This window comes from Gymnogyps californianus, chromosome 4 (assembly GCF_018139145.2).
Source record: "Gymnogyps californianus isolate 813 chromosome 4, ASM1813914v2, whole genome shotgun sequence".
Lineage (NCBI taxonomy): Eukaryota > Metazoa > Chordata > Aves > Accipitriformes > Cathartidae > Gymnogyps > Gymnogyps californianus.
The window spans coordinates 56,564,936-56,579,635 of NC_059474.1; the positions used below are offsets into that span (position 1 = coordinate 56,564,936).

The 14,700-nt window shown below is 39.5% G+C and overlaps 1 protein-coding gene across 1 annotated transcript in view; it reads left to right on the top strand.

The window, feature by feature from the left end:
* The window catches only part of BANK1 (B cell scaffold protein with ankyrin repeats 1), a 165,875-nt gene extending 151,467 nt beyond the window's left edge, over positions 1 to 14,408 (top strand). Inside the window, exons 13-16 of the mRNA XM_050896054.1 lie at positions 4,360 to 4,428; positions 7,526 to 7,710; positions 9,353 to 9,416; positions 14,359 to 14,408. Of these exons, the coding sequence (XP_050752011.1) occupies positions 4,360 to 4,428; positions 7,526 to 7,710; positions 9,353 to 9,416; positions 14,359 to 14,369 (329 nt within the window). The 3' untranslated portion in view covers positions 14,370 to 14,408. The remainder of the gene's footprint in view (positions 1 to 4,359; positions 4,429 to 7,525; positions 7,711 to 9,352; positions 9,417 to 14,358) is intronic.
* Positions 14,409 to 14,700: the final 292 nt, after the last annotated feature.

Here is a 14,700-nt window from a genome sequence, read left to right on the forward strand (position 1 = left end):
TGGTCACTGGTTTTCTCACACCAGTGCAGTTAAAACTGGCCAGTCTTTTTCCCCTTGCCTTCTGACATTGTAGGTGCATTCAGACATCTATGCTACCATGACAGGACAGCTTCTGGGACTTGAGCCTTTGTTACCTTGCACAGCCCAGCCCAGCCATCCCTTCTCCACAATGCTTGGACCTAACTAGACGAGAGTTATGAGGCACACTGATACGCTTTTGTTCTGTGCTCAGCTGTGTTGCCTTGGAAAAATAAAAAAGGCTATACTATTTACAGTGTCCTATTTCCGTAGCTGATTTCATGTTATGTATCACTAGAATTTTTTGTTTTAATCATAAATATGTGAAATATTTTGTATAAATTTTAGGAGTGGTCCTTAATCATCTCTCACAAAACTTATTGGTTAGCATTGCATTGATGACCTCTGTCTAGTCCTCATACTGAGTGATGCTCAGTGTGTTAGCAAACAAAACAGACAAAAGGAAAATGAGATCTAAAAAGATGTGAACAAACATCTGCAGAGTTTTCATCTCCTGAATAATAAGCATCATTCTACTATATTCCTTCCTTAGTATTCTCTGTGTATTTGTCATCCCTTGCTGTGCTACATCTAATTTACAATCTAATCCCTACCAGAAAAAGAACTTGCAAGTTTTATTTGCCTAGGTACGATGCACACACAGTTTAACTGTTAAAATGTTTAAATAATGGGAAAAAAAATGGAGTGGGCGAAGATAGGAGTCTCTCCCTGAAACATATCCCAACTAGCAATTCACCCCTCCTTCTCCATTCTTCTGTTAATCATGAGTTAACTGCACGACAATTCTAAAATGAATGAAGCAAGAACCTACTAAGAACAAGGAGGAAGCTTACAAACTCATTGTAATTTGCAGCTGAGTTGAGATGTGTTAGTAAGTGCAACCCTAGTGTATTAATTAATTTGCATTATCACTTAGCCTTGTGTTTCTATAAAGATTTTGTTCCCCTGGATTTTAATTTTGAATGTTTCCTAAATAAAACAGTCATGGCGATAGATAATTTTGTTTGGAACATCAGCTCAGTGAAGCTGATGAATAAATGCATCTTGAATTTCCCTAAGCAAACTCAATTCAAATTAGTGATATTTATTGATTTTTTTTTTTTTTGCTGTGTCTTTTCTCCTTTGTGTTTGTTCTGCTGAAAGTGTTGAGTAAATAGGTAAGTATTAGGTATGATTAGCTCACATATTCTTCCAGAGGGTACGTTCATCGGTCTAGCTTTATTTGAATCGCTAGTGTATAGTGGCAAACTGTTGTTTGATTTTTAGAGGTAATGTTGCTAATACAACAAATTAGGCAACATCCCTCATAGTTTAGATGGGTAAAGTAAAATGTAAATTAGAAACTATATCTTGATCATTGCCTTTTAACTGATATGAGTTGTCCTCTCTCATAATGTAACTTTTTCCACATTTTGATTGCCTGTGTTTCTAATTATATCACTTCTTACTAAGCAATTTTTGAAATGTCATAGTGCATCTATGATTCCTTACCATTACAGCTTTGTGTTAGAACCTCAATTAATTCTGAAAATCAAATTCCTGTTCTTTTTGTCAACCTGCAGCTATTGTAAAAAATGTCATTCTCTCGTTCTAGACCCTTTATACTCATCACAGTTTCTTGCACAGTGTGTGACTATAAAATGCTCTTCTTGGTACAGAATTAAACACAAGAGACTTAGATTTCAAATGTTTCTAGCCCTTCTATTTGTGGTGATAACCATGAAAATATTAACAACATTTCAAGCCTCATAACATTATTTACCTGCATGTGCAGACAGCCTGAAACAACATCTGTAGCTAGTCTGATTGAGATAAAAAAGGCAATTCAGAGTTCCTTGGATCCCACTCACTTTCCAAGCCTTCTGTTAGGGATTTTCCCAGAGTTCTGCATATTTGCCACAAAATTTGTGTTTTGTCGCACTTTTTAAATGTGTTTTTTTCTGGTTTCATGTCCTACTAGAAAATATTGCAGTAGTGTCTTACTCTGAGTTTGCTTTCCTGGAGAAATATTGAGGTTACATTACATTCCTAAAAAGCGATCTTACTACCTAAGACATAAAAATGTATTTAGGGCATGCAAAGAACTTCGTCTCTGTCCTGCAGCAACTAAAGAGAGGAGGGGAAATAAAGTGGAATGACTTATTAGTTCTCTCAGCCTCCTTTAATTCTGAGAAACTGAGAGAGAAGAGGAGATAGGTCGTAAACAAAAATTATATAGCATATACTGGGTTGGGACATTTAAATTGTAGATTTTGACCTACAAGCTTCTATGGGTACTTTAGCCAGTCACAATGTGATTAAAAATTCAAAAGGACTCTCTCTCTAATCATACAGATATTATTGAAGGGTGCACATTAAGTAAAAAAGCATAATAGAAGTACTGCAACTTTTAAATCAGATTATCTATGGCAGAGAGGCTCTGAAAATATAAAAATATATATTCATCCTCAGTTGAAGGACTGTGGCATTCTGACACTTTAAAAAATTGCTATATTAATATTTACTGAAGGAATATTCACTTTATCTTCCATAAGAAATAATGGAATATATCCCTGTGCAAGATTACCTGTTTCTTTCATTCCACTACTGTATTCGAGCAGTTCATAAGTCATTAGAATGTGGGAATGAAAAAGTAAATTGGTGAAATCTTCCCTAAACCTGTGACAGTCGTACAGTGGTGTGTGCATACATCTTTCCAGGCATTCCAGAAACAGGAATTTGTTTTCATTGACCTCACCCACACTGAATACTTGCTGCCAACTGAAATCATTTCAGCAAGATGCGGCATGTAAAGTGGTTTTAACAATTTTATTCTGAACTGGAAGAGTAATTCCATTTCTGATTACTCCAACACTGCAAAACTCAGCAGAAATTTCAAAGCCTATCAATTAAAGTGCTTTCCAATCAGGGACATTGTTGAGTATATCCCTTCTCCTCCTTCTGCAGTAAAATTCAGGCTGCCTGCATTACCTCTGTGTTCTGGTTACTTCAATTTCTTCTTTAAAAAGAGAATACTATTTCAAGTATAGAAGAAAACACTGCAACCATATTTAGCAGGATTCTTTGAGAATTACAGAGAAGAGTATTACAAGAGTTAAAATCTATCAGTGTTAGGCTGAAGCTAGGGACATAACATCAGCAGATTGTGCTGCCTGTATAGTTCTTTTACTCTCCATTTAGCTTGAGAACATTTTAAGGAACATCAAGTCCCCAGCTGTTTTCATTCATCATCACCTTCCATACAAGCCTACTCAGGAGTTAGCGTAAAGACTTTATTCTGCAGCGTAGAAAATACACCCTTAGGAATTGTTCCTTCTTCACCTCTGCACGTAGCATGCGCAGAGTTTAGATGTCACAGCGGTCTTGATCATCCGTTTTACAAGTTTCCGAGAGAAGTGGATGCATCGTACAAGGCAGCCTGAGCAGGCAGACAAGGAGCAAACCAAGGTCCACTGGGTTTCCCTGGTCAGCAGGAGCAAGAAGCCAGGACTCCGGGGTGCCATGCAGAGCGTGCCAGCTCTGCTGCTTGAGCAGAGCTCCGTTGTACTGGGCCTTGGTCCCCAAGCAAATATTTGCTCCATTGAACTGGCACATTTGCTGCATTGCAGTGATGTCAGAAAGATTACTTAATGAGAAGGAATTATTCTAGATTATCAGTTTGTTTAGCTAAAATCAGAACTGAGACGTAAGAGGGAAAGCCTATATGGCAGGAGCTAAGTCAGAAACGAAGCAATTCCCACCTTCTGGGTTTTACATATGCCGCCAGCAAAAATCTGACTGCAGCATTTCAGGGAGTATCCAGGCTGGCCGTACTCTGGGCACCTCACAGGAATGGTGATGATGGGCTACGCTGCTAGAATAAGTGATCATGCTTTGCTGTTCCTAGTGCTTGAATAAAGTAGACACAAATATACACATACTCTTTCTTAAGCAGTGTCATTATTCTCACCTAGTACTGTTGTTTTTTTCTGCCTTAGCTTTCCCCATAAAATAAGAAACAGGCTACAGTAAGTGTCTGTACCATGTGAAGAACTCCGAGATCTAGCTGTTTTTTCTAAACAAGTAATATGTTAAAGTGATAAGTCTATTTTATTTTCTTCAAAGCTTCTTGTCATGATATCTGTAATATCAGTAATCCTGCCATTCTGTGCAACAGAACAATTTTTCAAGTAATTAACATTAGACTGACAAGTGGGTTGAGAAGTACTCCTAGGCTGGAACAAGAAATTTATTCCAGCCTGCCTCCGTGAGCCTCAGAATGTGTGATGGTTTTTATTGCCATTTTTCACCAACTTCCTTATATTCTTGATTTTGTTGTAGTGTTTCAGCAAAAGGCCACTCGAGTGCCCAGTGACAACAACAGGATGTACTGCAATGCCAGGAAGCCCGGTACAGAATTTAATTTAGCTCTTTAACTGCCTTGATGCTTTTCAGTAGAACTAGTAGAGACTTGCTGTGACTTGATTTTGACAGATTTAGCATCTATTTTCCCACATATGATTTATATCCTTAATGGTATTGCAGCATTAAGAGATCAGATTAAAGAAAGAAAATAAAAGTTACGGTCTTGTTGGGAAGATTTGTAGAGTCAGAGTTACTTTACGTTTTTCTGTTTCCTTTCTCCGTTGTGATTAAAAGCAAGAAAGGAAGGACAGGAGGGTTCAGCTGTGCACTAATTCCAGCCATGGAAAGGCAGCAGTGTGGAGAGCAACAGTTCTCTCCTGGGTACCCCAAGATCCATGTAAAATGAATTACTTGTGGCAGTCCAGTTGTTATTTGAGTTGTAGCACATCAAAATGTGGCTACGATAAATTCCATTAATGGTACCCTAAAATAATTTACAATGTTATGTACAAAACGAATGAACACTGAGTGAAGATTTTTCCTCCCTCTTCTGTTAACAAGTAGCAGGTCAGGATTAAAGCATATAGAGCAGCACGTAATCACCTATTTAGTTCTGCGGGGAACTGCAGCCTCCAGTGCTATTGACATTATATTTCATGAATGCTAAACCACTTAGGAAAAGAATACAGAACCTTCTAGATCTTACTATGTTGGAATATTGGTAGCATACCTCTGCAAACCAACCTAGTGGCCTTCTATGATGGAGTGACTACATCAGTGGACAAGGGAAGAGCTACGGATGTCGTCTACCTGGACTTCCGTAAGGCCTCTGACATGGTCCCCCACAACATCCTTCTCTCTAAATGGAGAGATAGGGATTTGATGGGTGGACTGTTTGGTGGATGAGGAATTGGTTGGATGGCAGCATCCAGAGGGTAGTGGTCAACAGCTCAATGTCCAGATGGAGATCAGTGACAAGTGGTGTCCCTCAGGGGTCCGTACTGGGACCAGTACTGTTTAATATCTTCATCAATGACATAGACAGTGGGATCGAGTGCACCCTCAGCAGATTTGCAGATGACACCAAGCTGAGTGGTGCGGTTGACAGCCCTGAGGGACAGGATGCCATCCAGAGGGACCTGGACAAGCTTGAGAAGTGGGCCCATGTGAACCTCATGAGGTTCAACAAGGCCAAGTGCAAGGTCCTGCACCTGGGTTGGGGTAATGCCTGGTATCAATACAGTCTGGGGGATGAAGGGATTGAGAGCAGCCCTGCGGAGAAGGACTTGGGGGTACTGGTGGATGAAAAGCTGGACATGAGCTGGCAATGTGCACTCGCAGCCCAGAAGGCCAACCGTATCCTGGGCCGCATCAAAAGAAGCATGGCCAGCAGGTCGAGGGACGTGATTCTCCCCTCTACTCTGCTCTGGTGAGACCCCACCTGGAGTAATGTGTTCAGCCCTGGAGTCCTGTGTTCAGCTCTGGAGTCCTCAGCACAGGAAAGACATGGACCTGTTGGAGCAGGTCCAGAGGAGGGCCACAAAAATGATCAGAGGGATGGAACACCTCTTCTATGAAGAAAGGCTGAGAGAGTTGGGGTTGTTCAGCCTGGAGAAGAGAAGGCTCTGGGGAGACCTTATTGCAGCCTTTCAGTACTTAAAGAGGGCCTACAAGAAAGATGGGGACAAACTTTTTAGTAGGGCCTGTACCGATAGGACGGGGGTAATGGTTTTAAACTAAAAGAGAGTAGATTTAGATTAGATATTAGGAAGAAATTCTTTACTGTGAGGGTGGTGAGACACTGGAAGAGGTTGTCCAGAGAAGTTGTGGATGCCCCATCCCTGGAAACATTCAAGGTCAGGTTGGACAGGACTCTGAGCAACCTGATCTAGTTGAAGATGCCCCTGCTTACTGCAGGGGTGTTGGACTAGATGACCTTTAAAGGTCCCTTCCAACCCAAACTATTCTATGATTCTACGATAAAACAGGGTAGTTTTTATGGATCTGAGGAAATACACACACACACACCCTTTTGCTGATATGAAAAATGCAGTTTTACCTAAACTGGTCTGATCTCCAAATAATCTTATCAGATGCAGGGCATTAGGGTCATTACTCTGTCAAAATAGAAACAATTAGCTGAGATGCAAACCAGTAGAGATTCATGCCTAATATGTGCTAGTATGATCAAAAGGAGGGAGTGGGAGAAGCCACAGTAGCTGTTTTTTCACTTCCTTAGTATATTTCCCTTTGCACAGTCCTTCCTCACTTAAAATAAAGGTATTGGTGCATAACACAGCAGAAAAACTGACCCAAATTATACTCGTGGTTTAAACTTTTATCCTGACTGTGTTCTCTGTGCAGTGAAACAGGTGCTTTATGGCACCTTTGCAACAGCCCCATACAGGGCTAGGAGAGCCCTGTTTCATGGCTGCTCATGTGTTCTGGATCGGCCATTTCAGTATCAGTATCCTGGAGATACACGGTGCTACACCTCCCTGGAACCAAGCTGTGAATCTGATAACAAGCGTCTCCCTGTCATTTCCCTTCAGTTGTGCACCTGTGTCATACTCTCTAGGAGGACTAGGTTGTAATGTTTTCTTGTCACTGCAAGGTATTTAATAATTTGGGGGAAGGAAATCATGTGAAATTTCAAGATGTTTTCTGACCAAATTTCAGCCCCGGCTTTTGAGAATTGTAATGCATGAAGTTGGAGAAAGAAGGGGGAAAAAGGCACTGTGGATGTTTTTTGTCTTAACATAGCAACAATTTCCTTTAAAATGTCAGTACTATAGCTTTAGCGCTAGAAGGAAATTCTTGTATGAACTGACACTAATGGAGAATCCATGGATCAGGGCAATAGTAATGAATGAAATGTTTAAGATGCTACTCTGCTGCCAAAGAGTAATGGTAGAATCCTCATTGATTTGTTGCATTTCTCTCATTGGAAAAAAAAAACCAAACCCCAGACAGAAAGAAGAAAACGGAGAGGGGGAGCTACCCTAAAGATGGTGTGTTTTTATTGTCAGATTATAAAATCAGTGCTTACACGCCTTTGTTGAAAAAAGTGCTTGCATCATAAAGAGAAAGGAATTAAATGGGTTAATAATATTTTCTACCTTTATCTTTCTACATTTTGTAGCAGCACAGAGAGGCCACACTGACACAGTAACTGGTAGCGCTGTGAAACACAACATCTCTGCTGAACAGGAGGAACTCATCTACTTGCAGGAACAGGTGAAAAAGGGGGCAATTTCTGTGGATGAAGCCCTTGACAGATTTAAACAGTGGCAGAATGAAAAACGGAGAGTACAGCCCACTCAACAGGTATGAGTCTGAAATTTATGTTTCTTGATGGGAATCTTGATCAGAAGTTCCAAAAACAAACTCTTGCATTTTGGTTCCTACATGTGAGGTCAAAAATAAGAGTTATGATTTATATGCCCATCAGCTCCCAAGGAACTTGCTGCTTATGGTTCTGAATCTTCTAGATACCCATTTCCACTCTTTGATTACTTGAGAGGCTTCCTGAATTTATTTTGCCTGACTTCAGGCGCTGTTGCATTTGGTTAAAATCCTGAGTTAAATATGTTGGTCTTCTAAGACTTTTTTTTTAAAGTGCTAGGTGATGCTTAGGTCTGTACACTTTTATGAAACCACAAGCCTTCTGTAGATGAACAAACCAAATGCGCTATTGAATAGTGTCAGCTAACAGAAACATAACTATATCAAGCATACATTGTTAATGTATATTGACATACATCAGGCTTTATGCCTATTTGAAAGTGCTGAATCTACTTAATGAAATTCACAATTGTTAGCAGTGCTCTTCAGCTCCTTTATATTCAATGTATGGAGTAAATTGAGGAGCACAAAAACAGGATTTACAAAAGCCCGCACACTGAGTCACTGAAAGAACTGCATCAAAGCCACAAGCTAAGGAGAAAGGCACAGCGAGGAGATTTGTTAATTACTTCTAACAAGACAGCTGGAGGAAGAGGTTATGCCCTCATTTTATATGAGGTCGTGCATCAAGAAAAATATTTTCTTGTTGTCCTTTAAGTGCATTTACTAGAAAGAGGAAAACCAAAGCTAGTCTTACTCTACAGAGTGGGAGAGCCATCAGATGCTGCCAACACGGAGAGATTAAATGCTCTTTGTGTTTGCATTTACTGAAGAAATAGCATGAGCTTTGTCATCACAGTGGAACACTTCACAGCAAAAGTGCAAGGGCTTAGAATGGTTTAGGAGCCCAGTTCCCAGGCTGGGCACCAGCAGCCCAGCACTAGCTGTTCGGCAGCAGTGCGAGAGTGTGGTGGATGCCCCCTTCCAAATCTGTCTGCGGCCAAGCACACAGATGGGAATTGCTGGTATTGCTCTATCAGTCAGGGGAATTACTTGTGGAGGAAGATGATATCTAATCTGTGCAAAGATAGCAGCACTAAGTCGTAAGCCTGTATTTCAAGGAGGATTTACTTGGCCTGTTTTCACTGCTTCAGGCCAAAAGCTACTTTCTAGTGGTGGTTTATACCCTGCATTGCATGTGTGACTTTTCTTGGGTTTTGTACCGTAGAAAAGTCTTTCACTGTTGCCCCAACATGAATATGATGAATTTGCTTCATGATATCACCGCAGTTGTCTGGTCTTCGCTGCGATCTCTGAGGAAAAATTGCTTGTCCAAAGCAAAAAATAAGCTCCCAAGCCTCTGTAATCTATTGCCAGAATCGATATAACTTACTGATAGGAAAAACTCCACAAAACTCTTAGGTATAAATGCTAAAATTAGCATCTACTTATAGCGCATCATAGACATTTTTCAGTCTTTTAAAATCATTTTTCTGGAGAGAGAGAAGCTTGGTGTTCAGAATGCTAAAGAATCCAGCTTTTTATAGTTACTCATTATTTCTACAGTAAACTTCCGTTACTGATTTCTGCTGCTGGTTTTATGCTTTTTTTTTTTTACTTAAAGGAAAAAGTGCACCACCTTAGAGACACCACTATTGGAAACAGACTAGAAAAGGAAAATCTGAATGGTAAATTGCACTTTCTTTGCCTTTCAGAACACTGGAAGCCTTGAACTGTAAGTGTACTGCAAAGGTCTGATCCGAAACATAAGCAGACTTTTGGATTGGGCACTGAATTTGTAATGAGCGTTTTCTGTATCTGACCACATTTAAGTTATTTTAGTGTAATCAGGCCTTCAGCAGGGTCAAGATTTCATCCCAAAGATAAGCTCACTGAGAGTTAATGGGGCAGAAAATTTACCAAGTCTTTGTGGCTCAGCTTTTCTGTAGCCCGTTTCCTACTGCTTCATCACAATTAGGGTAGATGATTTCTTTAGAACAACTTACTTGATGACTTCAATATTTTATTTGTAAATCAGCTATCAATTTGCACTTGCAAATTCTTGATGAACTTTCCACTGCTACAGCAGTTTAGTATTGAGAGTCATCAATAAAAGCTGTACCACTGGTCATTTAAGATGCTTTTTTCCCTTTGTGATTGAATGTCATCTGCAGCAGTAAAAATCACCTGCATTTCATGTAAATTATGTTCTCTTTTTGTTATGAAAAGATTGTATTAGATGGTATTGACTTTAGGCCTATGATTTCTGTAAACTTCAGTACATATGTGTTCTTGGAAGGGAAATTTAGTATTTCTTTTTCACATTGGACTTAGTTCCATTTGTATATCACTATTTAAAATTATCACCTAAATGTGTTATTTCCTTACTGCAAGAGAGAAAAATAATCCATAGTGCTGCTTTCATTATTCTGTTAGACAGTGTTGTATTTATGTGGACTTGTGAGATACTGTAATTAAGGGAAGTTCTTGCTGGCCCAGTGGCAGAGTTGCAGTCCAGACTATTTCTATTTCAGCTTTAATACCCTCCATGGTTGGTAGGGGTGCAGCATCCCGAGCGTGTGAACAGGCTCAGTCCATAAGCCTTCAGAAGGCACTCGGAGCCCGAGTGCCTGGGATCACTGCATTTGTTCCTACAATCTGTTTTCTATAGGCAAGGCAAAGCTCACGATGACACGAGGGTGATTCTTGGAAAGTATTTGTCTGTAGAGTTTTCTTTTAAGGCCACTTCAGTCCTGCTTCTGCAGCTGTTCTCTCTCTCCAGAGTTCGGTTATTGAATCATGCCAGCAGAAATGTAGTATCAACACCAGAATTGTAAATTTTGTGAAATTATCCAGTAACTCAGATAACGATCACGATGTTCCCTTCTGATCCTCACCTCTCTGCCCTCTGTTACACTACCTTATATTCTGTGATGCATATAAATCGGCAGCTTTGCACTGCAGAAATACAATGGGAAGAATCATTATGGAGGCCCCTTGTCTTGTCCAACAGTGCACTTTATTATCAAAGATTTAAATTCTTGAAAATAAGAACTTCTAAAAGATGGAACTCCCTCTACAGCTGGAGGCATATTGATGGCAAGAGTAAAGAAGGATCTCAGAAGACCAATACCTAAGTCCAGACATAAATAAATTGCCTGAAACAAAAATGACAATCACGTTTTTCTCTTTCGTAGTTCCTAAGGAAAGCAGACCAGAGAGCATTCATTTTAGAGACTTTCTGTTCCACATGCTATTTAATAAAGTGGTATATATGAATGTTAGCAGTTCTAAGATTTGTTTAATGAATTCTAGTTGTTATATCTGTATATAGACTCTCCATCTGTACCTTTAAAAACATGGGCCTCCCTGGCCAGATTCCATGTTTGAAATAAGGATTTGGATAGTCTTTTTCATAGATGGTTTTTGAAGACTTGATTGAGGATTCAAAGAGATCACATCAGAAGCCTGTTAGAAAAGGAATTTGATTTTATTTAATGAGAAAAGAAAATATCTCCTATAAATTAGTATGGAACATGATTTTTAGTTTCTTGATAAGTTTGATCTTGCTTCCACTGTAATGAGAGTTATTAATGAGAGTGGCACTCAGCATCAAATGTTATAATGGAAGACTGAACTATCTTGAAGTTCATGTCTCATTTTGCAACAGTTTAATATAGGACTGAATAACACCCCCCAAAAAAAAATCAACTGCAAAGCAAAAAGTTCTGTCACTCTTGGAGTGAAATATCTACAAAAACCTATTTTAAGAACAACTAAATAAGGACTAAGCCTGTAGAATGTTCATTTGCAGAAAGTACAAGCACAGACAATGATTTATCTCATTACTATATAATATACATATGGTCTTGCCCATAGACGTTAATAATATCTTATCGTTTTCCCAAGAAGGGAAGTAAGATGTTAGCCAACAGAACAACAACAACAACAAAATACCTTCAATAAAATTTCATGGAAATACATAAATGATTTGGGGACAAAAGCTCCATTTTGAAATCTGAGTGGCCCAGATTTTTTAAGGTTTTCCTTGGCATCTTTCCTGACACCACTGAAGTACTGAACTAAAAGTAGCCTATTGCCTATGGGACACTTTATCTGTCTATAAGCGAGGCTCATGCACTATTTGGAAAGCTTCCTTGCCAACCATGAAATACTACAGAGCAGGAGACAAGGAAGAATGGAGAGAACAATTGAAACAGTTGAACTGATGAGGTATGTCTTGGCATTTGAAGTCCTCAGCCATAGGTCTCCTCTGGGAGACATTACCAAGTTGTGACAGCCAGAATGTGCCCACAGCAAGGTAGATGTGTGCTACTCGCACAGTAAGATGCTGTGCTCTCACACTAAGGTGGATGCGTGCTGCTGCTGTGGGGTCCCCACAAGGCATAAGCATATAAATATGGTTAGACCTCAGCTTACTCTGTGGTACCTGTTTCCTTGCCTCTACCCTTAAGCATAAGATAAGGCTTGAGAGTCAGGTTTGTGCATGTCCACTAACAGAATGAATGGCAGCAGCTTAGACATTTATGTAAGTATGACTAGACAAGTTTCCTCTAAAGTCTTAAAAGACAACACAGCTTTCACATGCATTCCATGTCCATACTTCTTAGCACATAGGAATTTTTAAAAAAACCTATATGATGCCTATCTACATCTTTGGACATTTGAATTACCTATGTGAATCTTATGTAGCTGTTTCTGAAAATGAGATTTCAAAATCTGCCTTCTATTGCAGTTACATTATGGCACCTTATGTGCCACATCCCACAGATTTAGTCATCCAGCATCTAAAAATAAGTACAAGATTGCAGAAACTACATAAGATGGTTTGAATTGCTTGTAGTTATCCCCTCATAGCTGATCTCTGCAGAACCTTGAACTTGGTCTTTAGGGATACAGCTAGTACAGTGTAAGATTCCTCATCAAAACTGGGAATGACTGATACTCTGTTCTCTACTCTTAGTGTAGCAGCAAGAACTGAATAGTAGGTGTCACTGCTTCATTGCTAGGTAATGAGCAAGATAGAGGCCACAGAAGACAAACTGTAACTCAGATGGACTTCAGAAGACCAATACTGCATTAAGCAAGTGTTAAGCTTGACTTTATTATTATTTCAATACCAGCAACTTACATAATAGTTTTAAATGAATGTAGGTCTTGGGAAATATGTCAGATGCTTAGTAGTCCTCCACTGACAAGTATACCCATGGGGCAAGTGAGCAATTCAGTCTTTGCATCTGTTCCAGTCTTGGGATCCTTGGCAAGACTGGCAAAGGAGGTGGCCTGCTGTGGAAAGGTCAAAAGATTTTTCCACAGGGAATTCAACTGAAACCATTTATTTCTTAGCTGTTAAAATCAGCAGGTACTTACACTGAAAGTGGCCTTCATATCCAAGAAGGACAACTTTACTATCTGTTGCTATAGACTGTTTAATACTGTGACCCACTGCTGTAAGGCACTGTAAACAGCCAAGTCATCCACTGCAGTAAAAGCATCCTCCACAGAATTTCTTCTTCCAGATTTTGATTTCCAGATTTGTAGATGCCTATGACAGTAAAGCAGGTCTGGTTTAATTAAGTTTGCTCAAGCAGCTGCCAAAGACCAAATCTCTTCCTCAGCACTATGCACCTTTCACAAACTGGCAGGTTATTGATTACATTCGCTATCCTAAATGTCTGGCTTCATTCCTCAACCCTCATCAGCACCTTGTTTTTAGTCCAAGTTGCTAACAGATTGCTTATTCATCAGTTGATGCCACTCCAGCTTTCAGGTAGTGTCTAAGTAGAGTTCCCTGAAAACTAAAAAAACAGCACTTAATTTTGAGTACATTAACCAATTTCTGTTGTCTCTGATAGGTCAATAGGAAGATGAACAAAGGCAGACCCTAATTTTGACATTTGGATCCATGGGAACCCAAACTTCTTTGCTAACTGGGTTGAGTAAAGTTGAAATAACTTGGGATCCTGAAGCACATACAAGCTTTTGTATGTGTGGAGAGTGAGGAAGTCACAGAAAAGATTTTTTTTCTTCATGACTTCAACAGCATGCATTTCAATCGGGACCTCTTGAAAATACTTATTTGTTGGTAGTTTACAATAGTGTCCATTGGACTTGTAAAGCTACATCTTTAGCCTGGCTTATTTCCAGTTTCTTAACTATTTTGTAACTCCACATGATGCTCAAATTTAAAAATCAAGAAAATAACGAAAATCAGTTTCCTGCCCATCTGTCACCAAATCAGGTCTTCATGAGGCAAGCCCACAGTCAAACTGTTGACTGAGGAGTTCAAGACAACTGCATATCCATGTACCCCTCAGCCTCTCCTCATTGCCACCAATAAAGACCAGCCATGCTGCTAGAAGTAAGATTGGTACAAAATCCACCTCATGTCATCTTCCCACACAACACCTGCCTATTTTTGTGGATGTCTCTTGCTCCCCTGCTCCCAGGGACATCAGTTGTATTCACATTTGAAGTGAAACACATAAAAAAGTGACTCATCCTAGGTGTATATTTTGTGAGTTATTCAACTTTGAAAGACATTCTGCACTGGCCTAATTTATCATTGATATACATGACTATTTATTAATTGCATTTATTTCTTTTTAGTCTCCAACTAGGAACCCAACAGACAAGGAACAGATGCCTAACTAACAGAGGTAAGAGCATGTATATGAACACACACACAGACATTATTTGTCATGGAAACTAACACTTGTGGAAGTACTTTCCATCAGAGTGCATTTGCATAGCAATAGAATGGAAGTGCATCTCAGAGGTCTGATTTCACAAGATAAACCATAATCATCATCATACATTCTGGTTTATACTAAAACTTATTTTTTGTCAGGTGTCAACCTATTCTTGTTACTGCAGGGCAGATTTGCAAGCAGTTAGACACTTACCTGACTTGTGGATGTAGTTGAAGAGAGTTCCCAGTAGTTATTGCAA